Consider the following 26930-nt stretch of genomic DNA (forward strand, 5'->3'; position numbering starts at 1 on the left):
AGCTAAATATACTTAGGGTCTATTTCATATCACACGGAAGGCTAGCTTTACCAGTTAGCTTAATTGAGTAATTAGATTTATAGAACAGTTGTCTACTTTTCACCTCCAGCACTTTACAGTTTATACTGATTGAAAAAATAGTTCACCATACAAATTGGGTCTTAGAGTAGGGCAAAAATGATTTAATGAACAGAATGAGTTGCTATTCCATTATCCTGCTTTACTGTCGTAGAAATGTGTAATGGACACTTTTTCTTGCCAACACTGCATGTGTGTTGAAAGCAAACGATGACAAAGGAACCTTCTTCCTGTGAAGCAGCGACCAGCAAGGCTGAAAAAGACTTAGACAAGTGCCTCTACTAAATTATTTAACCCAAAGAATTTGCTGTAAAGGAAGGAATTTGAATCTCATACTAAAGCTGTTAAGTACAAAAGGACCTAAGAAAATGTGTATTTTTCTGCCTAGTTTTTGGTGCCATTAGCTTGAGATTCAGAAAGTTTGGGGCCTTCAGGATGTTTTCTAGGAAAATTAAATTAGATTTTTCATGGGTTTGCACTCTATTTCTGCTGTGTGCACTCAGGTGCACCTCAAAACAGTGCTGTGACTTCATGTACATATCTTGTGTGCCATCTGAGGGACCATTTCCCACAGTTTGTTAGTCTCTGCACTTTGTTAGAAAAATCTTCACCAAAACCTCGTAATCCTGGCAGCTTTCCTAGTAGAATCAATCTTTTGAGGATCTGGGTGATCAGTAATGACAAAAACAGCCTTGGTATTAGCATTTCACTTGATAAATTGCAGAGATCTAGGCACCGCTTACATTTGTCAACAGTGACTTTCCAGTGAAGTGCAAGGCATTTGAAAAATTACCTCTAATGTTTCAGACTAGGGGGGAAGTACCTTTTCAAACAATGAGAACATTTCCCTTATGCACCATTAAACCAATTGAGGAGAAGGGAAAGCTGGATAGGGGTGGGAGTATGCTTGAGTACAGCTAGGGTTGAAATAGCAGCATGTCAAGATTATTTAAGTTCTGTTCCTGTGAGCCATGCCATGTCATGATAAAGTGCTTTTGTTATGATACTGTGAACCACAAAACTGTAAGAGAGTCTAAGTTTTCTTTTTTTTAAAGCTACCCTATCTTGGCTGCTGTGTCTGGACCTCTCCTAGTTCTCATCTTCCTGTAATTGAACATGTGCTATGGTAGATCCCCATATTCTCGCTGGTCTTCCACAAAGTGTTCACAGGACCTGCTGTTAGTCCTCATCCTCTCTCCTTCTGCATGCCCCCCATTTCACCTGCAGACAGAGATCCCACGAATGTGCAGATGATACTTAGATCCTCTGCACTCTCCTCTTCTGTTCAGTCTAAACCCTCAGTCTGGAGCTCCAATATTTTGCAAAGGAGCAGCTGTCAACTTGAATGAGACACGGCTTTTTGTCTTCCCCAAAGTCCTCTCTGCTACCCCTTTCTTTTATTGTTGTGAATGCTGCTGTTGTCCTGCCTCTCACTCCTGCCCGCAGGGCAAACGGAGGTGCCTTTGGAGGATGCCATACTAGGATAGACATTTCCGGGCAGTGAATTATTCCATCTATTTCTAGCTTAGTTTTTTGATTGTTGACATTAAGAGACATGAATGCCACTCTGAAAGCCTCGTTAACATTGATGGAGAATGATGTGAAATTTGAAGACTGTGTTCCCTGTTGGCTCTTCAGTGGGCAGATTAGGCAAAAGGTTGCCCTTGTTCCATGATGATTCTGATTTTCTTTAAATTCTGGATGTAAACCAGGCCAGTAGGGGTTAAATTGCAAGACTGCAAATGTTATCTGTGTTAATGTTATATCAGAGGCCCCTATAGCTCACAAAAATGGAACACCCTGTGCTAAGCAGGTATTCTTTAACCCATTTGTGTTTATCTCCATGCTACTTCCGTGAAAAAATATAAGTGAGAATAAAACAAAAACTGTCACTAAATTACTGATCAAAATAAACCTGTCTTTCTGGAAGGCCACTAGACTCAGGTATTGGTGGGGCCTTAAAAGCTAGAGATATGTTCCCCTGGGCTGGTTGAGTCCCTGTGAAGTGACGCCAGATCTCATGGTGGAGCGTGGGGTGGGATGAATTTTTCCCACTGCTCTTTTGAGTGTTTGCCATGCACCTACTGTGACTCTCCAAACTGTGCTTTGGATCTTGGCTTTCAGCCTTTTTATCCGTTGGAAATCATACAGCTTTCCATATCAGGATGAGCCTATCTCCTCCATATCTGCTGTCTTGTTATAATGTCACCTTAAAGGGCAGGTGGACATTCCCCAGCTTTGTGGGAAAACGCATTATTACCATGTGATCTGAGTAGGAAAAAAGATAAAAACAATAAATGCATGTAAATACATGACTTATTTCTAAGAATAATAGAAGGAGTTCATCTACCAAGAAAAAAAATGTACGTTCTTACTCTTAATGGCCTACCAAAGTTTTTCTCCTATTTCTCCATCTCCACTCAGACACATAAAATTCCTGATGTGAGTAGAGGACATAAAGAGAACTCTTGCCTGGGAGGATTGAGGGCAAACTGGTCAAAAAAGAGGAAAAATTGGACTCGCTGAGGGAGGGGAAATTTTCATTTGCTGAGTTACAGGGAATTCTCTGTTTCTAATTCTAGGTCCTTCTTCAGTTATCAGCAATGACGACGATTCGGCAAGTCCCCTCCATCACATCTCAAATGGCAGCAACACTCCTTCTTCTTCTGAGGGCGGTCCAGATGCAGTCATCATCGGTATGACAAAGATTCCCGTCATTGAAAATCCCCAGTACTTTGGGATTACCAACAGTCAGCTCAAGCCAGATACCTGTAAGTACAAATGCTTATATGTCTTTCAGTCATTCATCTTCCTTGTGCAAGTGCTGGGGCTCCTTAACAAAGCTAATAGAAAAATGATATAAATTCCTGGGGGTGGAAGAGTGAAGTTAATGCATTTTGTTAAGGGGCACGTGGGATGAACTGCTTTACATCTGCCAAAGCCAAATTCAACCCTTGTGATGAATCAATGAACTTAGCAGCGTTATACTCAAAGCCCGATCCATATTCCATCAAAGTCACTGGTAGTCTTTCCATTGATTTCAGTGGTCTTTGGCCGGTCCTGGGCACCTGACGTATTCTTGAGAGAAAGCAAATCCTGGGTCAGAACCAGAAGTCAATATTTGTTCAGCATTGTTACATACTCACTGCTTTTAAATTGGTTGTTTTGGCTATGGATATACCTAACTTTGAAATCTGAGTATTTATGAAGTTGTAAGAATAATAAGGGTGAAAACTTTCATTCGTTTAATTTCATTGTATAGTTCAAGCACTACAGCTGGAAAAGATGTTGACCATCTAAAAATGGAGCAGGAGGTCATATGACAGACAATAAATGTCATGAAGCAATTTTTGGGTGTTCAGTTAGAAGCAGGTGAAGTCAATGTACTGTGAAAAAATATGAAAAGTTAAAAATAATTAACTATGAAATGTTAAAAAAGAGCACCCCAAACCTAAAGTTATTGCTCTCCACATGTAATAATAGTTTTAGAAGTGGGCATATGGAATGCTAATTTTTAAAGCAGCAGTTGACACTGCGGCAAATAACTGATAATTAGCTTAAGGATACTGTAATCAATCGTAACTGCACTATTTATTATGTCTCATCGGTACGTTAAGGTCTTTAAGTGTTTCAGTGAAGGTTATTTCTGCCTCTTGATTTTGTACGTATATTTCTGAAGTGTTGCAGGGGGCCTAATCTATTTCTCTGGGAAGTGATTTGAAAGATTCCCGGTGCAGTTTGTGGGCACTGGGTGTACAGCTCAGCAACATTGCATCCTGCATGTGTGGTAACTGATTTAGCGTTATGACACAAATTGTAGTTTAGGGGCATATGGCCTCGGTCAAAAACCTTTGCCTCCAACTTTACATAGCTTAAATGCTATAACAGGAATCTTCCTTGATCTGAGCATGGGTACATGCAGAACTTCTAAGGGTGTAAAGACTGATGCTAGGCTACCAGCTCGTCTTGTAACCGTGAACACTGATCCACCACTCGGTTGTTGCACTAAGTGCAATCCACAGAAGGATGTTCTTGCAGTGCAACAGAAGGCATTTTTTCTACCTCTTTATTATACATCCCTGATGTTCTCTCTTACCATGATTTTGTCATGTAGCACTATTTTTTTAATTAGAAATACCCCATAATCTCTTCTGCCAGAAGGTATTTGAATCATCTGGCATAGCATATGCAGTGAGGTGCATTAAATAATCACTGAATTGCTGATACTTGATGATCACAAGGAAAGTGTTTTATAGTTACATTGTGATTAGAACATTAATTCCTGTGAAAAACAGAAGCCACTGGGGAATCACAAATGGGCCACATGCCCACTACAGCTCTCTAATGTTATATAAAAGGCCATGCTTTTAAATATGAGACTACTGTACCTCCGTTCCCAGCTGCATTAGACAACATTGTAATTGTTTAAACAAATGTCAGTGACTACACAGTATTTCACTTTCAGCATTAATGTTGAAAAACATACATGCTATTTGGGGTGGTGGACAAAAAAAACAAACTGTACCAAAACCTAGAATTCTCTCACACTTAGTAAGCTGCATATTAAGTACAGAGGCATTAAATCATGCCTGACTAGTGCTAACTAGGTCCTCATCCTGAAAATACATAAGTCTCTGTTTGGTTTTGTGCACTGCAATGAAAGACACATGGTGTCAGGGAAATTAATCACAGCACATGAAGTTGGCTTGTGCATGAATGTTTGCAGGATGAGGTCTTGAGATTTGCTGTGGTGCTTCTGGGAGGTGCACGGGGCTGCCGCTCTGCTTTCTGCTACCCTGCTGTGACGGTCCCAGGCTTTGTGCTTTTATTATTTTAGCAAAAAGAATCAGATAAACTGTGGTAGTGTATAACCTGATAAACTAAGTCAACTTTCCTCTACCACACCCAGCATCTGTCCAGTGAAGAGGGTAATTCAAATTGTCTAGGACAAAAATGGTCTTCTCATGAATAATTTCACATACTCTTTGTCTTTCCTCACTCACTTATTATCACAGAACTATATTGGTCCTTTCTTAACCTGCTAGCCTCTTCCTGATGTGTATTTCTGGTATTTTCGAAGCCCTAAGCTAAGAAGCTCTCATACCTTTTTCCTATTTACAATAACGCCAGCTCCAAATGCCACCTACCTTCTCATCTTCAGCAAAATAATTAACGTTTATGTTTATTTCCTATCTGGTCTAAGTTCCATTGTCTGCTAGCATTAGGCACAGCATCAGTGACTGTCATGCTGGAAAAGATTCTTATGCGTTTAGTGTATGCTGCTCTGTGGAAGCTAGGTGAAACTGTACTCAGAATGTATTGCTGTTTTCATGGAAGTTGGGGGGTACATCTGCTGTGAGTAGCAAGTGAAATTTCTTTTTCAGTACCTATTTAAGCCGTATTTCAACTTCTCACCATATAGATATCCATTTCTGAATACAGTATGTGAGGCTCCATTGCAAAGTTTTAGAAGTACATGTGTTTGAAAGAAAATTTAAAAATTAATTGCAATCAATTCCATCTGAAATTCCATCACTGTGTCAGTGAACTGGTACTTTTGCTACTGCAGACCTAAATCCTGAAAAATGCCAGCTTGTAAAGAGTCAAAGTCTCAGGCTAAAAGTTACCTCACCTCATTCCTCTTGAGAGAGAGCTTTCCAAGTGAGAAAGCCAAACTCATGAAGACCAACCTCCCAGTGGTTTCAGGGGCTGGGTTCCAGTCTTCACCCAAAAGTACTGAATTTCTGACCCAGATTTCGGTGCAAGTGCTCATCTGCACCTTTATTTGATACACAAGGTGAACATTATCCTTTCTATTCCAGCTGCGATTGTCTAGTATTTCCTATTCCAACCAGCCACTGTCTCAACTACCTGCTTTCCTGGCTTCTTCAACACTTGTCTGTCTGCCACCCTGTCCTGGTGCTCCTGGCTCTTCTTTTCTCTGCTGTGGGCCTTTGGTTGCTCCTGGCTGGTGGTCTCTTCTGGTACTGCAATATCGTGAATATTTCTGCTTTGAAAATTTGCAGTCTATGGTGCACAGATGTGTTTAAGACACAGGCCACACTCGATCCCTTTTCATTTGAAATCAGAGCGTACCTCTTGTTTGGCAGTACCTGGCTAGCTGCGGCGACTCTGATTTGAAATGCATGAGAGAGTCTACAGCCTGGGCATGGTGAAAGCTCTTAAAAGGTTCAAGTAACTCATTATAAAATGGATAGTGATGTATTAGCATAAGCCTGCAAACCTTTTGCCTGGGAATGACTGATAGCCTTCAGTTGTTGCTGTTGAAAATCAGCTCTAACTTTGTAGTGAGGTGATAGCAGCAGCTGCAGGAAAGTTGCCTGGATGGCAAACGCTGAGGAGATTATTCTCTGCTGATACCAGCCAGACTACCTAATACCTTGCTGGCACAGCAGCTAACCACTGCTAGAAGGTTAGCTTCACTAATCCTATGATATGTCACAGCCCCTAGGTCTTTTCATTGATAACATGACTTTTCACAGCTTGGTCTTCTACATCCCTGCATTGAATTTGGAGTTGCTAAAGTTATCAGTCGAGTCTACTAGAGCTATTGAAACAGGATGGAAGAAAACCAAAGATGTTTTCCCTGTGAACAGCTACGGAGCTTCTTCAGTTGTCACTTAGCTTGCAACACAGTCCTTGGAATACATCAGCCCATAACTGTTACTTTTCGGTGGTTAAGATTGGAAATGCAGTCAGTAAACAACTTTGTCATGTCAGGGGTAAGGTGAAAAGCAAAACCTGAGGAGAGGACAGGCGTTAAACATCAGTGGAAGTGCCCAAGTTGAGACTCTCAGGGGAGAACTTGGATAAGAAGCTGCTTTCAAGTGGATATGGGATTTGGAGAATCAAACTCTTCCCTGAATCTCACCCAAGCAAACCCACCCCTCTCCGCCAGCAGTCGCCGTGGTTGCTGGGTGCAACTGAAAGGAAAATTGGAGCTCTTCTCTTCCATGTAGAGCTTTGTAAGCCAGCTCCAGAGTTCAGGTGCCTCAGGATTCATCAGTAGCAACTGCATTGAATTCATCTCCTAAGATATTATCTTATAATTAATCTTATAATATGATCTCTTAATCAAAATAATGAACTGGGCAGGCATGTTAACAAAGTGTTGGGAGGCTTAGTGGCAAGATGTCTTCTGTGGCTAGCATTGCACATATCTTTTGTGTTTCAGATGGTTTGGTGTGGACTGTGGCTTTCATAGAAGAAATTTGCATATATTTATGAAATAGTCGTAATATCTGGTCTGTATTTCTATAACATGAGGTGTCTTCCTAGAGGTGCGGGAATGTGAATGTGCAGTTTAGGTGTATGCACTGGATAATACAGTATTGAAAAAATAGAGGATTAGTTAGTCTCTACTGAAAAGTAGCCATAATTACTTAACTGCTTCCAGTATTACTGTTTTACTAGCTTTGAGTGTGTTAATTCAGATTCTAATGGATAAAAATGGAAAAATACACTTGAATCATTTGAGTTAGTGGACAAGATGCTGTCCACATACTTGCTGTGAATAATTACTACACTTCCAGTTGGGCTTTGTTAGAGAAACTCTGAAGCTGATTGTATGTTGTGAGAAATAATTCCTGTAAATTAATTTTGATTGATTTTGCTAGTCTGAAGAAAACTAATTTACAATCAAAAGCTCCAGTTCCTTGGTAAAATTGCTAATTGCACACATGGTGGTAATTTTAAAGGCAGAAGTTTTGAGAGTAGCCTTCTCTTACCCGTTTTGAAAACTGACCTTTTCAATTTGCTGTACATTTGAGAGATTGTCACACTATTTACTTAAAGGTGATCTCAGTCTTTCACCAGCTTATTGTGTCGCTATAGATTTATTTTTAATGTATCAGGAACCGTACTTTGGCTGTCCCAGTTAGGTAGGAAAGCTGCAGAAGTGCTTTGCTTCAGTCCACCACTGTCTTGAATGGCTTCAAATCACTGGAATTTGAAGAAGGGTTAGAAAAAAGAAGGGTTATTCTTGTCATTTTAACATGACTCCCACAGTACTGGCCTTCTCTTTTTAAAGCCATAGCTCTTGGGAGTCTGGTGTTGATTTCAGATTTCATTTAAAAAGGGAAAAATATTGAAGCTTGAGAATGTGAGCCAGACCCCTGATGCTTGAGGAAACAGAGATAGATCTGGATTCGTTTTCTTCTCATTTTTGTGTAGTAATTTCTTTAATATAGCATCATGTTTTGGGGGTATTTGAGCAAGATGGCTGCATGTTGGGGTTTGCAGGCCCTGCAGGGCAGTGGGAGAGTTGGCAGGGAGTGCAGAGCTGTCCCCGTGCCAAAGCAGGGCTTCCGCCACCTTGAGGAGATGGCTTGGCTCCAGAAGGTGGAAGGTGAGGAGGGCAGAAATTGGGACCATCTTCGCTCCTTGGCTCTGGACACTCACACCTAACAAGAGCAACTGATTTCCCTTCAAGTTGGAGCAGGCTGAATGACCTTCTCCCCAAACCTTAGATCAAGAGCAAAGGGCCATTTGATCTGAAAAAGTATAGTTTATATATAGTCTATGTTTAAAGATAGTCTATATTTCCAGAGGGAGGTGGGCAGAAGGAGGGGATATGGTCACTAGGTACATATTTTCCAGGCCCAAGGAGTCCCAGAGCATAGCCTGGCCCCAGCACATCTGGTCCTGCTGGGGTGGCCTTACCCCTTTCCGCTGGCGGCACGTGAGCTCTCAGGCTTCACGAAGCCTGCTGAAGAGAGAGGATGTGAGAGGTCAGCGAGGCAAAAGCGGCAGACCAAAAAGGGAAAATTCACCAAGAGTGACTCTCTACACTGCAGGGACCTGCCAGGATCTCAGCCAGAGCAACAAATCAGCTTGTTTCTGCTTACTTCTCATCCTGGATGCATGGTGTACTGTAAAACACAAAAATGAGCAGTGAGCAGATTGCCTACGTTGGACATTCCCTATTTGACTGCATTTCCCAATTAACAAATACAGTGTTATAAGTTGTATCCAGCACCCTACACTCTCCCTGAAGTTTTGAGGAGCAGAGGAAAATTTTGACATGCGTTACAGGTTAAGAAATGCCAGATTTGTTGGTCGCTGTGCACAGGAAAAGGGTTTCCCAAGAGAAATACCCTGACAGCATTTCCATCTCTATCAAAAGGCTTGTGTATCTCAGTGACTACAACAGAAAGGCTGCTGTTGCTGGTTTCTTAGCCAGCTAAAGCCTAGGGATTTTCCATCCACTCCCAAAGTCTGCAGAGCTGAAAATTTATAAGCAGCTCTTTTTCCAATAAAGACGCCCTGACCTCAATAGCCAGAACACAGAGAAGAGAAGCAAAACTGAGCAATTTTAGTGAAATCCAGACTGGGAGAAAAAATCTTCCTGCCCAAGCTGAATTTGCCAGACTTGACATTCATTGGCAATTAGCATTCAGAAGCTGAGAAGTTTAACAGGGCACTTTCTGTACCAAAATCAGAATCTTCAGATGCTGAAAACTAAGAAGCCTTTGACTGTTATAGTTGAAGCTGACAATACAGGCAGGGAGATGCATAAAATTTACTGCTTATCCTGCTCCTATTCAGTGCCTTACTCTAAAGACATTCATATTTTATTGGCTAAACTAAATATTTCTGTAGCTCAGTTGTCTGTTTTAATCCTTGGTTACAGCCACCATTTAAGAGATGTATCTTTGAGATTGTCCATGAAGTCATGCCCATGTCAGAGATTTTAGCTGCATACATTGGTAATATTTTTTATTAGTTGCATTTAGCTTTTCTTAACTTGGCAGCAGATTTGTCTCCTAGACTATTACAGATTGAGTCTCACATATTTTCCATTACCCAACAAACAAAATGTAACAGGGAATAAATAAATTTGTGAGAAATTAGATTTTTTTAACACCTGCTGCTCATTCTGAATCTCAGCAGACCTGCATTGTTTTTTCAATCTCAACCAGTTGGAAGAAATTCTCCCAAAGGCTGAAGCCTTCAACTGGAGAAGCGTGAGTTTCAACCTTGTTAAAAAATCAGAATGGGAAAGAAAAGAATCTTGCCATATTTAGTCTAGAGGCAAACCTGTACAATCATTTTTGCCCCAAAAGTTACTTGTGTTGAGATCTTGATGTGTACATGAAGTGCATTTATATCTAGTAAAAAGGCAAGCAGTTACTTTTTCAGCAAAATGTTTACATTTCATCACGCAAAATGGTGTTTTGCGACCTGATTTATTTGGTAAAGCGCTGCTTGCTCTGGGAGTCCTACTGCTGAGTGTGCAACTATAGGAAAGAATGGAGTGGCTTCTGGCCTTTAGTTTATGAACAGCGTGAGTGGTTTATCACCTGAAACCACAGCATGTGAAACATGCTTTTCCCTAAACAGGGGCTGTTAAAAGAAAGAGCTGAGCAACAAAGATCTAAAGTGTCAAAGCAGAGCATGGGACAAGGCAACATAAAGGATGCACCCTCAGTGAAGCATCCAATGCCAAAGCCTATAGAAAAAATTTGCACCTTCTTTTGTAAGTTTGCTGGGTAGACTAGACTTCAGAGAAGCACACCGTTCTTCTCCAGCAGGGCAATGAAATGCACTGCTAGCCTCAAACCCAACCACAGGCTTCATATGAAGCGCATACTTATGGACTTTATGAAAGATGAAGTGGAATTAAACCCATGCGTAAGCATTCTTTGCAATTAGGGCATTAATCAAGATTAAAAAAAACAGCCCTTTTTTAGTAAATGTTATCTCAGCGGCACTGCTGCATTCAGTCTTTAGCTATATCATTTGACAATGCATCTGCATCAAAATCTATACAATATTTTGGCACCAGAGTATGTGCCTAAATCAGTAACAGGTACATGACAAATGGCACCATTTATATTGTTAAGATTAAATTATCCCTTTCAGACTTGGTACTGCAGAGTAAATTCTAGGGATGTTGATTTTATATACATAAACCGTCATATATTTATGAAAACATATCTGGAAAATAATATAATGGTGCTTAAAAGGGGTAGTCCTTACGTGTAAGTTGAATGGAAAAAAAATGTAATTCACTGTAAAAGAATTTTTCAAGAGCCTAGACGTGGGAGCAGGATTGCGCTTCTGATTTATTTCTTTGTGTCAGTGAGAGTTTTGGCTAAACAAGAAATACAGGTCCCAAGGAAGAAAGACAGTATAAATAAGAAAGATACTATAATAAAATAAGAAAGATAAATATGAAAATATTGATAAATATAAATATTTAATATTTTAGTTTTACATTTCAGCACATAATTAATTCAACAGTGCGACTTTTTTTGGCACAGAAGAATCCAATAAATCTTAAAGTAAGAGAAAAGTAGAAATAAATCAAGTAACTTTGTAACTAAAGTAACTTCATAAACGAATCCAACTTCTTATTTTCTTGAGTTCGTCACCAAGCAATGGCATCACTGTTAAAAAGTGTGAGCTGGCAAAATGCAGTTAGCCCTGAGCACAAGCTCACCCTGAGATGAACTTTGAGGGGCAAAAAAAAAAAGGATCAGGACTATAGTTGTCCGCAGCAAACATGGATTAAGGTATTTATCATAGCAACGGCACGAACCATATTGTTTTTCAGGTGCGTATAACATTTTCACACCTCTCGCCGGCAGCTGTTTGTAAGGAAAGTAAGCCTCTTGGTGCTCAGGCGGTGATTTCTGAGAGCAGTTGGCGGATGGCGAAGGCGACCAGAGCGTGCGGTCGGCTCTGCGAGGCTGCCGACCCTCGGTGCGGGGTGCTGGGAGTCGCGATGTGTTGGGTGAGGTGCGGAGCTGCCGGCCCGGCCCGGCGGTGCGTTGCCACCTCTGCCCGCTCTGTGACGTTCACCTGGGTCCGTGCGTGAAAGGGGCTGCGTTAGGGGCATAGGGTGGGTCAGCGAGAAATGAAACGTAGCAGCCTTTTAAAACAGTGTACTGAAAGTAGCACAGTGTGTAATATGCTGCATCTTCAAATCACTTTTCAAGCATTGCCCTGTTAATTAAACCTCTCAACAGGCTCCTCATTGCTCACAAGAGCAGTTGGGGCAAAATGATAAGGCTGCTTTTTTCTCCTTAGAAGGTGTTTAATTAATATACCTGTTTTAGTTTAGACATATATTCTGTATAATAGAATACCCAAGCTCAGCACTTTTTGACACATTTTAAAAATATCATTACACAGACAGTTCCAGGAATGAGCTTAGGTCAGTAATTAACACAAAAACTCAACTGCTGAAGTGTATCTTTATGGTCTTCTGTTAGAGCCCTCCCTTTCTGGCTTTTCCTTTTAGATAATCTTAGAGGTTGATTAAGCTAGTTTTAGTTTGGTCTGTTGGACAAAAGCTAGAGGACCTCTTGCTGCTCGCTGCCCTCTCTTCCAAAGGGGCAGAAAGAACCTCCTCTTATGGGTACTGTGACCGGGGGGTGCAAGCAGAGACGGGCAGTCTTTCAGCTCAGTAGCTCCCAGGCCACTAGGGTTGGGGTGAATTTCTAAACATGTGGCCAGGTGTTGGGCAAGACATTCGATAAATGGACTGGTTATCACTTTTCAAAGGCCAGTGTGTGGATTAAGTCATGAGGCATACAGATTTGATATGAGGTGAACACTGACTGGGTCTTATCTCTAACCCATCAGTGCCCATAATAATTGAAGACTATTATTTGCAGATTGCTAGGGAGTCACTGTGATTGAAGTATAACGTGCCTGCAGGGGGAAAAGTGTCAAATAACTAAAGTCAAGACCCTACAACAAGATCTGAAGTTGTTAAAGTTCTATTGATGAAAAGTTGTGCAGTACGTCTAGCTAGCAACTTACCCACTGGCTTTTGGGGGTAATTAAACAGAGATGTTTAAATCAAAAACACATTGCATGAGGGGTATTGGTTGCATGTAGGAAGAATACATGGGGTGTATGCATATGTATGCATACCAGTTATTGCCTATTTCTCTAAATTTCAGTGTATCTCTGTATATCTAATAATCTCTCTAGGGATTTTTTGTTTTAATTTCTGCATTGTAGGAGTCTATATTCCATTTTCGTAAGTCAGCTAGGCGCATGAGACGAGAATATCAAAGGCATTCAGGTGCGGAGCATCTGAAATCAACAACTAAATGGGTTGCTGAAAAGCACCTAAGCAGATTTGAAGTGTAAAATTTTTTGCAATCAATAGAAATTAGTACTTTGGACAATTCCAGTAAATGATTCTTCGCCTTTAGGTACCTAACTGCCTTTAAAATCTGGTTGCTGAAAACTATTGAAAGTTAGTAATTATATGGGTTAGAAGGTACAAGAAAAAGCTTCAGATTTCCAAGAGAACTGCCTTGAGCAGCACTGAGTCGTGTCTGAGGGTTAGTGTCAGAGGACATGGGAAGCTCTCTTCACAAAGGACCCTTCCTTCCCCATTTCCCTCCTCTGATCCTTTTGGTTTCCCATGGCACTGGAAATAAAGACTGGATGGTTGTCTATGCCATGTGGTTATTTATTCCCACAGTGGTACAGCAAGAAGCGAAAATCTAACTTCAGACAGTTCCCCAATTTATATCATTTTCAGGCAAGTACAGATTTGACAGAATTTTGAGCCACCATTATGCGTGTTTGCTTGAGAGACAGTTCCAGTTAGAATCCTTCTACAAGGAAACCATTCCCACATGGCTCTTCTCATTTCTGAGTATTCATTGGGATTTGTATAGTTTTTGTTTCTCAGGCAGTCTTTCAAGGATGTACTCTCATTTTTGGGTGCCCACAGCCTGAAGGCCTGCGGCTGCCTCAACAGACAAAAGAAATAGCTGAAAACAATGCCCATCAAGGGGAACGTGTCCCACACAAAGCAGGCAGGAACAGAAAAAGAGAGAAACAAATGGAAAAGAGACAAAAAACCTCGGTCTCAGCATTTGGCACAGAAAGAACAATACATGACTGATTGGTTCCTACCGCTTGTGCAGGAGGACATGATTTGTCTTGTCCCTGTTTTATTCTCATCAGAAGAAAAGCAACTGTTTTGCTGTATTTGCAGTCTCTGCTCAGGAGGCTGTTGAGACTGGAATAGCAATGGGATTGCCTCCAGACAGAAGTGCATTGACCAGCACTGTGGGGAGAAGCTTGAAGAGCTCCTTCTTGGGAGGTAATGCACAAGGCGAAAGCTTATGGGATCGGCCTTATCTCCTCTATAAGCAAAGGGAAACACCCTGTTACACAGGGTTGCTCTTCCAGTGCTGTCAGTCTTGCAACACGCTTGAGATCAGTCTGTCTGCGAAGCTCTGTGTGTCACTGGGGAGGCAGAAAGGTGCTGTGCCATTAGGTGAGACTAAGACAAGTTGTGTTATCATGGTCCCATCTCTGTTGATGGTAAATTGTCAGCTTAGTTCACGTAGTGTATTTAGACAGTTTGAAAACGGACAATTTGCCACACTCTGTCTGAGTACTAACTGTTTAGGTACCTAAAAATGCCTGAAACTGTACACGTTAGAAACCCTTCATCAGGTAAGTATCTAATAATCCTTAAGTAGTATGTTTCTTCCAGATCTTCCAACACTTAGAGGTTAGGTTACACTCTGGCACAAAAGGTTGATCTCCTTTTCAAATGTTAACCCTATGTAATAAACTGCATATATTCTCAATATAGCAGAGGTAGCCAGCTTGACATTAACAGCAGCACATGAGTGTCTTCCTGTGGCTGAAATGCTTGGGACCTGGTGAGCAGAGGAGAAGGGGAGTCAGAAGTGGTTGAAAAGCTGGTGGCTTGTGGCTCGTCGGCCTCCTCGCCGTCGTGGTGGGCAGGTCCTGGCCTGCTGCAGCATCTGGGCTAGCCATGCCCATCACCGTCCTGTCCTGCCTTCCTGTGCCAGGTGGCCACCAGGGCTGACACAGCCATGCTCCTGGGCCCCTGTCCCAGAAGCAGGCAACGCTGAATGCCGTCAGCACCGTCGGAGGCACCTTAGTGGCATGGTGACCTGACGACCAGGGTGAGGCTTCCGTGCTGCCCGCGGAGTGGGATTCTCCCAACGCATCCGCGCTTTACCAGAAACAGCTTCAGCACCTGGTGGAGCGACTCTGGCAGCTGCCTGTGCTGCCCCTGTGCAGTGGGGGGAGGCAGGAGGCTGGCCAGCCCTCCTTCCCGTGGCCAAGCATGGGTACAAACTGCTTTTGAGTTCAAGTCGCTTCAATTCTCCAGCCACCGTGGGGCAGGCTGGATTTGCAGGCTGGAGTCCTTCAGCAGCCGGGAGATCCCTAAGGCTTTGCAATCCGCTCGGCGGATGAGCAGGCTCCTTCTGATCCTAACCCTCGGAGGAGAGGTCAAGGGCACATCCCAGCGAGGCATGGTTTCAGGCATGTACCTGTGCATTGTTGGTAAACGCAGTAAATCTCAGTCCTCATCTTGAGGACGTGGTAAAGGAATGCAGACTTAAGGCAAATATTCACATATGTCTCCTTAAAGAATGTGTCTCCTCTTCCTCTTAGCTAGGCTGTTTTGATTCTGGAGGGGAAGGCTCAGGCCTTTTGTTTTGCTTGCAGGTCTAGTGAATTCTTCGGAAAGTTGATCTGAATTCATCTATTGCCAGCAATCCTTATTTTCCTGGAAGGTGACTCCTTCCCAGCTCATCTAAGTCTTTTGCATTGCATGTTCTGATCCAATGTGTTTCCTAGCTGGAATTGTCTGCAGTTGGCTTTTGCGCTTATGCGAAAACGTTTTATTGCATTTTAAGGTTACAATTTTTTGCCTCTTTCGATGGTAGCATTTTAGAGATGCCTGAAATGGTGCCAGGCTGAGGAATAAACACAGTGCAAAATGAAGCGTGTCTTGCAGAAATAAGGAAGAATAAAAGTTTCAACTTCTCTCTGCAGTCGTAGCTTTTCTCTAGAGGCCTAATCCAGAATTGGTTTCCTGTTGAAATCAACGGGAGTCTTTCCAGTCCGTTGGTTTCTGTATGTTTTGAATCAGACCTCAACTTCATGAAACAGGAGTGTGCTAAACAGCAGCATTAAACAAACCTGCAGTGCACCAGTTAAAAAAAATTTTTTGTAGAATAGACCGTATGTTTCTGCTCTGCAGTAAGAGATTTATTTTGGACTGCTAAATTTTCTTGATCTCAGGATAGGATGGTTTCAGACTAGAAGAAAGTTCACAGGTATTCATTGCTCCCTCTGAAGAGAGCTTAGCCATGTCACCTTCATGGCTTGTTTATCAACAGAATATGTACATCAGAAACAAGAACATCACTTTCTGTGGGAAAAACACAGAAAAGCACTAGGGGTTTTTCTTAATAATGGAAAGAAAGTGAAGGGAGAAAACTTTGACTTGTAATGGTTTTGGTCTAGCTAAGAGATGGAGTCTCTGCCTGAGCATGTGATACTTATTTTTCATCGTGAAAGCGTGCCTACCCACAATGAATTCTTGGCCTCATCAAACCACTCGTGCCATCCGAATGTCCGTAAAAGCCTTTAAGAAACATTTTGCTGTTCTCTATCTGACCTTTCTCTATGGGTGTAGTGTATACAAACACACATGTCAAAATCCACACTATTTCTTAGCTAAACCATCTCAAGAGCTGTGCTCCTGAAACTGATAGCTCTGTGACTTCAGCCGGAAGCTGTGCTGGGAGACAATTGGTAGAGTGAGAGAATGGCACCTGCCCTATGCTGAAAAAATACCTCTGCGTGCTACAGAAAAGCCATGTCAGAGTAGTCGCCTCAATGTGTCTTATCTTACTGAGGGCCCTTTCAGGTAGCCCCCTCAGAAAAATAAGAGAAATTCAGGGAAGTGCTAACAACAAAATAGCTTGCAGATACATATCTCTATCCTAGGGCTTCTCCTTTTTGAAAAGAAAAACTTTAAAGGAAATGCAGTCCAAGAAATGATAACAATCCTGGGTTTAAATCTTTTTTAGAACTTCTGGCTTTTATAGTAACAAAAGGGAATATTAATTTACAAGCTTCAATATAAACCCTCTGAGGCTGGGAGTTACAAGCTGTTCCTCACTCCTTGAACTGCTTTATGCTTGAAATTCTAATTCAGCTGTGACAGTGCTGAGCTGTACTTCGAGCTTTGCACGGCATTTTAACACTCTGGGTAATCAGGCTACGCAAGCCGTAGGTCAAAGCCTATTTGAACATATTCCAGCCAAAAAGAGCTAGCGCTATTTGCTCTGTATCTCTTAGTTCTTTAGTGGAATAAGCTTTATTTAACCAAATCAGTGACAAACCTTGCTTGTCTCTGACAGTAGCGTGTTTGAAATTAGGTTTGGGGTTGTTGTTTTTAAATAAATTAAAGGGCCATTTAATACTGTGTGAGCTGAGCAGTTTTGCATCCTGGTACACCTGACTTATTAAAGTTCTTGGTGATTATTGTTGTTTAAGTTGTGCAAGCTTTTGAGTGACTATAAATAAAATCACACTCTTTTGGGCACCTAATTCCTAGCTTAATCCACAGAAGATGATGGCTTGAGTCATAGGAGACAAAAGCTTCTCCCTTCTCTACATCCAATGAAATGAAGTGGTGGAGCAAACTGTCAGGGAAAAATACCTAATTAATAGTGTGAAGACTTAGGAAATGAACCCTGTACCCATGAATGGAAAGATGGGAAGAATATGCATGCATTCAGTTTCTCAAAGTGAAACTCTCTTGTAGTGAGATTAAGAAACAAAGGCAGTGCAGCGTAGACTCTTTAGCATTTTGCTTGTTACCTTTAATAAGCAGATGCTCCATATGTACAAAATTCACTGTATGTTCTACGGCTTTGCTATAGGGAATACCTCTATTGCTGCAAACAGGGAGAAAATATTATTTTTATCTGTAGGTGTTGCTGAAGCTAGCAAACATGTTGTTGAGGGTGACTACTGCTCTATACATGGCAATTGTCATCATAAATATAAACTCCTAGACATAATTACTAAAAAAACCTCATTAGACGGGACAAAACTGGACCAACATCACAAAGATGAAGCAGATAAATCATGCCCAGACAATAGGGAAACTACAGAGAAAATACAAAAGCCCACAACTTGCACGTATCCCAGCAGTAACTAGAAAGGGCTCAAGTAAGAAGCGGCACCTTATGAGACAATCATGTGTACAAATCTCCGTCCCCGAGACAAAGAGAAGGAAGGCGAGGGTGGGGGAGGGAACAGGATGTAAAAGATAAGAAAGACAAAAGGGGAGGCCTGCTGGTCATTTACTCTGATTAAGGCAATATTTTGCAGCTGCACTGTTCCAAAGTTCAGGCAGTTAAAGTCACTACCTGGGTTTTGCCCTCCCTGACTGTGTGACTTCAGGGTTTGGATGCAGGGAGCAAAAGGATTTGGGAGAGGAGGCTTTGCTTTTGATACGTTACCTGACTTGTTAAACGCAGCAGTGTTTGATTAAGGATCTTTTTAATTGCCTTTCATTAGGCTGATGTGTTCATTGGGCTTTCTTCCTTTCCTGCATTTCATCCTGACAGCCAGATAATTGAATATCCGCGCCGGGCTATGCAGGGAATTTTAGCCGCGTTTCTGCGGAGCCTCGGCTCCGGCCAGAGTTAGGGGAATTGGAGGTCAGCATGGCAGGGCCTCGTATCTTCAGCTTTGACCATTTGCTGATTTGGTTTTATAGCTCTTAAACTAATGCCTATCGCTTCTATAGATGTTAAAGAGGGAGGTCCTCTTGGATCCCTGATGGTATTTAATTATGGTCATGATTATAAAATGTCTCTGATCTTTGGGGAGTATGAAAGGATCAATAGAGTGCAAGACAAACAAAGGACAAAAAGCTCTTCTGGGTTGCTGTTTATTTCTGTTCCCCCTGCCACCATGCCCCTGCTGCCCCCCTGCCCTTCTCTCTCTGCCGGAGATACGTGTAGAGAAAGGTTATTGGGGTGCAGCAATAAGGGAAATTGAACAGCAATTCTCACGATTATCACAGGAACCGGGTATTTAAACGATACCACGACTTGCGCAGGTTGCAGAAGAGTAGAGGAGCAGATCTGCAACATTCTCTTTATATTTGGGTTATTAATATAAAGCACCAGCACCACCAAAAATGATGTGGCGCATCTTAGTTTGAATGGTGGTACCTAGTGCAAAATATACTGCTGTGTGCAAAAGTTCAGCTTCTCTAGTGGATATGTACATTGATGAGTATTTGCAATAGCATAGGAGTTAATTATAGAATCTTTCTTTGGTGATTATCATTTTGTGTGGTCCTCAACAGTTTTTATGTGAGATTGCTTTTAACTCGCAGCATTCAGATGAGGATGTGGAGTTTATCAAAAATCAGCTATAGAGCAATCTTGGTTTTTGGTTCAGCCCCTTCTATAACTTCATTAGATCTTCCTTGCAACCCTGCCATGCTTAAAGCTCAATTTTAATGTCTGTTCTCAGCATCCTTTCTGCTTGTTCATGCTTTTTTAAAGTGAGTTTCTTGGGGGACCAAATTTAGAAGCTTCTGGATAAGAACGAGGCAAAAATGATCAGTGGAGCTCTCTGCTGATGTGCAGACATCCTGCAGAGTCTTTTGTATGAGACTGGCATCCAGGGCTGTGTCTACTGATCACCTTGGATAGGTGGTTCCTGCACCGTAATGCAAAGGGAGGGAGGAATTAAGATCCTAGTGCCTTGGCCACCTTGTGCAGCCAGGATAATGCAGCCTTTACTGCATTATTCCATCTTCCATCTTCCAACTCCTCCGCCTCCAAAGTTCTGTACTGAAGTAGGGTTATAGCTGAGATTTTTAATGCACAGAAGTAAAGCTGTTCAAAAATAGAATTTTCCTCCCAAGGGAGATTTTCAGCATTTCAGAATTACTTTTTGCTTAAAATTAGAACATAAGTTAAAGCAGAGAACACTTTATTCATTTATTTTCTCAAATTTCAAATTGAAGTGTTGAAATGGAAAAAGCTGCGTCTTCAATACAATTAAAATGATTTGACATTTTAAAATAAAATGTTCATTTGGGGCAAATACTTCAAAATTGAGTTTAAAGTTTTTTGGAGCAACATTTCATGATAAAAAGCCTTTTTCATTTTGAAATGTGGAATTTTTTTCTGTACTTTAGAAAGCCAAAATGGTAATTGAAAATCAACATTTTTCCTGCTGCCAAATCTTTGAAGCTTTATTTTAAGCCTTTAAAATTTTTCAGTCAAATTTTTGACTGTTTTATGCTGAGGTCAGTGCTGTGGGAATCAAAATTTTGAATGTCCTGGCTTCTATACATTTAAAGTTTGACACATTTTGATTCCTATACCTATTTCCATTCATTTTGTTGTTGCACTTACCCGGAAAGAGGAAGGTCCTTCTAAAAGAGAAATGTGGTTGTATGTAACTGCTAGTGATATCCTACTAGTGCAAACCTTCTGGGATTAAAGGGTGAAACTCCACTGAAGTCAATGGAGCTTTAAATACTGGCACCACCAGAAAAGTTGTCCCATGGAGTGCAATTGCACAATTGCATTGTCACATTCTGAATGCTCTTCATTCTCATGATAGACGTCAGTGAGGGAGTCTCTTTCCAAGCACTTACACATTTATTGTTTTCAAAACGCGTTTCCTCAAGAGAGGTCAAAAGCTCTTCTCATCACCATAGGAAGCCCATGGGAATTTCGGCATTCTGAAGTACAGCAGGTATCCAACTGCATTAAAATGTTAACGCCTTTTTTTTTTTTTCCTCCAAACCATGCTGTAGTTTTGTCATGAATCAAAAGTGGTAGAATCTAATTATTTTTTGATTGGAAGAAAAACATTCCAGCAGGAAAAATGTCACATTAAAATGGGATTACTTCCAACTAATCCATAAAAGAAATTCCCATAGTGAAAAATGCCTTACCCCCAGTTGCTTTGTATCACTAGGGCAATGCCATAATACCTTTTTTATGCTGTGTTCCTGGCAATCTTTGGTATAATCTATGCAGAAAATAGATTGCAGTTCTCCTCTGAGAGCCAAATGCTTTTTGCTGCTTGGCTGTATGATCATGCTGGAGTTTTCCCTCCTTGCCTGTAGTGATATTTTTCCTTAAGAGGCGAGGAGAACAATGCAATTATTTATTGTTATTCGTATGTGTTGCTTTAGCACCCCGAGGCCCAAACAAAACCTCGCTGTGCAAAATGTGGTGAAACTCCAGCGTGGCAGCTGATCCCTGCCTGAGCGCGATGGGGCTCAGGCCCGCAGCTGAGACTGGGGGAGGAAGCTTTGGTATCCTCTTTGCACAAGCCGGGGATCCCCCAGATGAAATGCTTCATCCCAGCTAACTCAGGAAACCTGAGACCACCCCCGAAGTGGCAGCCAGGTGTCCTGCAAGGCCCCTCCACTCCTGACCCATCCTTCCTCTTCCCGGGTGTAAGGGCAGCTGCCGGCGCAGAGACGTCGACCAGAGGCATTTTCCGTTGAGTTCTGCTGTTGATGAGTTTCTTTCTCACCAATAGGTGGAAACTGACAGCCCGGTTTCTCAGGTGACACAAGGAACGGTTCTGCCATCCCAAATGAGGCAGGAAAAACATCACGCAGAACAAGGAATTTTCCATAAGAAACTGTACCATAGCAACTGCAAAAGACGTTGAAGCACATTACACTTTCTCTGCTTGTTGCAACCTGTGCTTTGATGCAACAGGACATCAGAAAAGCGAAGACTTGTTTTTTTGTTTTCCTTTTCCTTACTTATTTCTTTGGCCAGGAGAGTGATTGCTTTAAGTGGTGCTGCTTGATCATAATGAATTTATTGCAAATTTGTGTAACCTTTCCACATCCATCCTCAAAGTCTGTGCCAGAGCCAGCATTCTGGCGTGCATTGTCATGCTGTAGCTGGGGAGGGTGAGGGAGCGACATCTGCAAACTTCCATAAGAAATCACAAGCTTTTGAAATTGTAGGATCGCTAACCAAATGGGATCCAGCAATATTTCCAACAGGCTGGCAGCTGTGCAATATATGGCATCGAAAATAAAGTTGAGTCACTAAGATGTAGTGATAAATAAGCTAGCAAAAGTTTCTGTCTTTTTTTTCTAAGCATTACCCCAATTAAGGTGATCTAGCGTAACAGAAAAAAGTCACGGTGCAGAAAGAAGTGGCTGTGACATTGGCTTGGATATGGACAATTTCTTGCTGTAGTAGGGATAGCATTTAATCAAAATGTTGTATAAACTCTCTAAGGGAAGTCTTTGCAGGGCAGATGTTTGGCTTGTTCCTGAGCAGCTGTAACAGGCTGTTCAAGATGAACGAATCTAAATTAACAGGACTTAAAATGCTTAAATGAGAAAACGGGATTAGCACTACTAATCAGCTGGGGCCTGGAGATTCCCTTTCTGCTGAACTGGAACAGTTTAGTCATCTTCCTTTGCGTTTTTTTCAGAGTTCTTCACCCTGCCCATATGTAATCTCTCCCCTGTGTCCCGTTTCAAGCCCCTGAGCGGTTCATTCTAGTGCTTCTCACTGGAGACAACAATCTCCATCAGGTGAACGTCCCCCCCTCCCCTCTGCATCTGCAGAGGGAAAGCTCGGGATGGAAAGCTGCATCATGTAGCACACTCCCTACCTATGTACTGCCTTTTCATTCAAATTCACAACCTGGCCAGCTAGGAAGGTAATATTTCTGTGGCGAGATGTACCTCTTTTTGTAAGACGGCTCGTTTTGGGTTCCCTTGATGTCAGTGACAAGCCAGTCACTGATTTGGGGAAGTTATATCAGACTGCTGCAGAGCTGGGCTTGAACTCAAAACTGCGATCTGGAGCAGGAGTAGTCGTGGCTGCCCTTCAGTAGGGCTTTCAGCACCCTGGGGGTGTGTGAGATCGCAGCAATTTTTGTGCAGGTGGAGGGAAAACACATGTTCTCTGACCACCTGCCCCTCGCTGCTGTAACTAACTTAAAGCTCAGTTAATTATAAGCAAAAAATACATTTTCAAATAGTCTTGATTTAAGAAAAAAATATTCCCAGTGAGACTGTTCAGATGTTTGGCTAGACTAGCCTTCATTGGGATGCAATTTACCATTTTCCCAGTTTCCGCAAGAGCTGGCATTTCTGATGCCTACGTTTGGCACAGGACGAAGACAACTCATTCCAGAAGCTCCTGTTCAGAAGTTATGGTTTGTTTATGCTTATGAAGATAAGGCAAGGAAGGTAGAACAACTAGTTTTGAATTGTCATATGTTAATCCCTGGAGGCCTGTTTATTTTTATGCGGGATGGTACATAAAAGACTGTAAACAACATGCATATTGGAGTAAGCGAAGGAAGTAGGGCAATCAGATGAGCAGCAGACTTCACATATTTTCTCTAGTTCATGGCAAATCGTTTGTTGTTGTTGTTGTTTTTTTTAATTAGAGGATGCTGTGGATATCTTAATTGCTTTCTTCAGCCTCCTTTCTTTGTGGCTGTTAATCTAGAGTGACTCCACAGATTTTGGCGGAATTATTCCCAGTTTACACTTTGTGAGTGAGAGCAGGATTAGTTTTGTGGCATACTAGATAACACTGAAGAAAGCGGAAGAGAAACAGTGTTGCTGCAAAATCCTTTTTCTGGGTATGTGTTTTTCCCCAGCTGTTCTTATTTCTGACTATGTTTTAAAGCACTTTCAGAGAGGTCAGAATCTAGAATCAGATATTTGTAAAAATGAAGGAAAGTATTTTTTGCAGGAAAAATCACATTTTAAGAGTTTTCCCTTCAGATTTGGAAAGTAAGAAGGTGATGGCAGGGAGGAGTTTGCACCATTGTTTTCAAAAAAGACTAAGTGAGAGATTCCATTATAAGACTCACACTTTATAGTTTTGTGACACTGTTCAAATATAAAGTAATTAATCTCTAAAAGAACATGCTTATGACATTTGCTTGTGACATAGCTATTATCTAGTGCTGTGGCATCTTTAATTTCCAGATGGGGAAAACAATGATGAAGGGATTCACTGAGTGAAAGCTTCATAAGAGTTGTTGGTCAAAGCCCTGATGCTAAATCCCTTTCCATCTCTGTATGTTTGTCTGTCGTGCTTTCAGAAGTAAATGATGTTGCCTCTCTGTAGTTTGTCTGTAAGGAAAAATGCAAATCAGTAATGGTTATTTTTGCATTTGGAGCATGTTATATTTTTAGAACATGTGGCTGAATTGCCATTATCATAACCGAGGAAATGTTATAGTAGGGGAAGAAAAAATGTGACAGAAGCAATGGCACTGAAAGCAACACTTACCTGTGAGTTAGTTATGAGAGTTGTATGTGGGAAAACATTGCAAAAACTACCCAATAAAATTTGAAAATAGTTTCTAAATAATTATGTTAGTATCTGACCCATGCACCTCTCCTTAAACTCTGACTGGAATGGGAGACTAGAAATGCACTGGTTCTGGAAATTGCTCATTTTGTGGATGTTGGACTATCAAGAGGCAAACTAGCCTCCCAGCTCCATAACAGGCTTCAGACCAGTCCCTCCTAAAACCGGATCCTTACTTAAAACCACTCCTCCTGGTGGTTATCTTTGCAGGAGACAACAGTTAATCTGTGCTGCTTGCATAATATTCTGTTAATCCACCCTGGTGATACCATGTCTGTAGGGCTGAACAAAAGTTTGCATTTCACGTACCTCTGTGTTTTAGTTTAGTGCAGAGTGTGTACGTGTCGATGAACAACGCCTGCTTCCTTAGCGGCAAGTGCCACTTCCGAGCAACTTGAGACAAAAATCCAGTTCATTTACTGGTAACGATAAAAATGATGATGATTTTAATATTTCCTTTACTGATAAGCACACGGGATATTCTACCATTACAGCTGGTCAAATGTAGCAACCATTTATGCTGGTTACTGCTGCACAAAATGCTATCCAAGTAAATGAATGTGGAGGCAGCTGGTATTTGTTGCACTGTGTGAGGACTTGAACTTCAGAAGGAATGGGCGAATAAACCTACATATTGTGCATCTTTGTGCTATGCAGATTATGGTTGCTTTAAACTATGCTGTAATATCATGGTGTACAATAGCTGCAATGAAAAAGATTTGCTTTTTAAAAGAAAGTCACTCAGATGCTAGGCGAGAAAGGAACTTTTCTGGCCCATGCATTTTTGGTTTCCTGAAGAAACCCCCCTGCCACCCCCCAGATTTATATTTGCGTTGACTTCAGGCTACCACAACTATTGCAGAAGATTCAACTGTAACTACTTCCCAGTGATAAAGAGCACAGGAGAGAAAGGTGCCTGTGATTTATGGTGACATCTATTAAGCTTTTATAGAATATAATACACGTGTGCTTGCTATCACCGTAAAATTAACTGGTACTAATTGGTCAGACCTGGCAACTCAGCCTGCTTATGAGTGTAACCCTCTTCTTTAGGTCATGTTCATTATACTGACATAGTATGTCAGATCCTGAATAAAGTTCGTTCAGCCGTTTCTGCCGTTCTTCTTGTTTGCCCTGCTACACGTGTGTGTGCTGCCGTTCCCATCTCTGCAAAGGCTGGGCCTCTGTGCTTTGGGAAATACGTGTCTCGGGCATCTGCCCAGTGGCCCCTTCTCCAGCAACCACGGAGTGTGGGAGAGCATCCTGCGATTAAGTCTCTCCTGGTGTTTTCCTCTTTCTTGGAAGCTGACTGGAACAAAATGTTCAGAGCTCTTTCTTCCTCCCCTTCCTCCTTTTTCTCCCTCTTTCTGTCTTTCACTTCCATGCCTCAAAAGGCTGCAACTGAGTTCATTATAGTGTGATAAATCAGCCAGTAAACTTGTATGCATTATGCTGCATTTGGGCAGCTCCTGTTCCTTAGTGACAGCTGCTTGGCTTAGCACACTCTAATTATCAACTCAAAAACAAGATGCTTTTAGGTGCTGAAAGCATAATGGTGGAGTCTGAACTTGTCCTCAACCTCATCAGGGGCCATGGATTCAAAAGGTCCTATTTAGTGGTTGCTTGCTTGTGTTGTCGCTGTTGGTCCTGTGCCTCCGACAGTTCATTATCACGCCAGACCCTGTAGGAAGCTGTCGTTACCCTGAAGGAGCGCGGGTCTTTGTTTTTCATTAGCTGCTGACATATCGTATAGTTGACTTTTGGTTCATGCATGTATGTTTGTTCTCTTTCTCCAAAATAAAGCTTTATGGATGTGTGGGAGGGGATTGCTACGTGTCAGTGAGAATTTACAAAGCCCTTTTTTAAACGGCTGTCTGAAGGGAACATTGTAGAGCAGCAGCCCTCGCGCCGCAGCCCGGTCTTCTGGTGGCTGCAGTGGAACTGAGGCACCCTCTGCTCCCGCTTTATGTCTCCTGACTACCCATGCTCACTCACAGACAGGACAGACGGGGTCCATGCTGACCCGCCGGCTGGTGCCGGGCTGTCTGCAGCCGTGGCCTGGTGCTGCCTCTGACGTGCTGTGGGGCAAGCGGCCCCGGGCTGCGTGTTGGGCAGACCGGTTGTAAAGGGCTGCGTGCAGTCGGCGCTTCTGCTCCTGTGTCAAATGTGTCTGGCGTTGTCCGAAAGACTCAAAATGTGACAGATGTGCAGGAAGCGTGGTTGTAAAAGCTTTCCCATGTTTTTCATTTTTTCATTCCGGTGGATTAATTCCTTTAATTTGTATGCTTGATTCTACGTCACATTGGGGCCTGCTGAATCGAAAGGGGCAAAATTAGTTAATGATTTAAAGAAACAATCTAAAAGATGACAACCCAACAGGCACACAGTTTTATAGGAACCTTCTAAGTCTTCAACTCTGCTACTGTGTTATGGTATAGAAGCCACACTGCACTGCTCAGTAAAAGTAAAATGTGCATATACAGTAGCCCAAAGTTCAACAATGATGTCTTTGAAATTCTCTGTGCATAGTACAAAGCAAGTATAGGATAACAGAGAAGGAAGCCTCCTTGTTATTGGTCTGAAAGGTAGAAAAATATAGTTTCAGCTGAAAGATAATGCTATCCAGAGCTCAAGTGAATGGCAGATTTCTCCTGC

General features: G+C 41.9%; 1 protein-coding gene across 2 annotated transcripts in view; it reads left to right on the plus strand.

Moving 5' to 3' along the window:
* LOC104147228 (BDNF/NT-3 growth factors receptor) overlaps positions 1-26930 on the plus strand; it is a 206104-nt gene that overhangs the window by 113641 nt on the left and 65533 nt on the right. For both annotated transcript variants that reach the window (XM_068927293.1, XM_068927294.1), the window contains one exon: positions 2661-2849. In XM_068927293.1, the coding sequence (XP_068783394.1) occupies positions 2661-2849 (189 nt within the window). The remainder of the gene's footprint in view (positions 1-2660; positions 2850-26930) is intronic.

The sequence above is a fragment of the Struthio camelus genome, chromosome Z, assembly GCF_040807025.1.
Source record: "Struthio camelus isolate bStrCam1 chromosome Z, bStrCam1.hap1, whole genome shotgun sequence".
Taxonomy (NCBI): domain Eukaryota; kingdom Metazoa; phylum Chordata; class Aves; order Struthioniformes; family Struthionidae; genus Struthio; species Struthio camelus.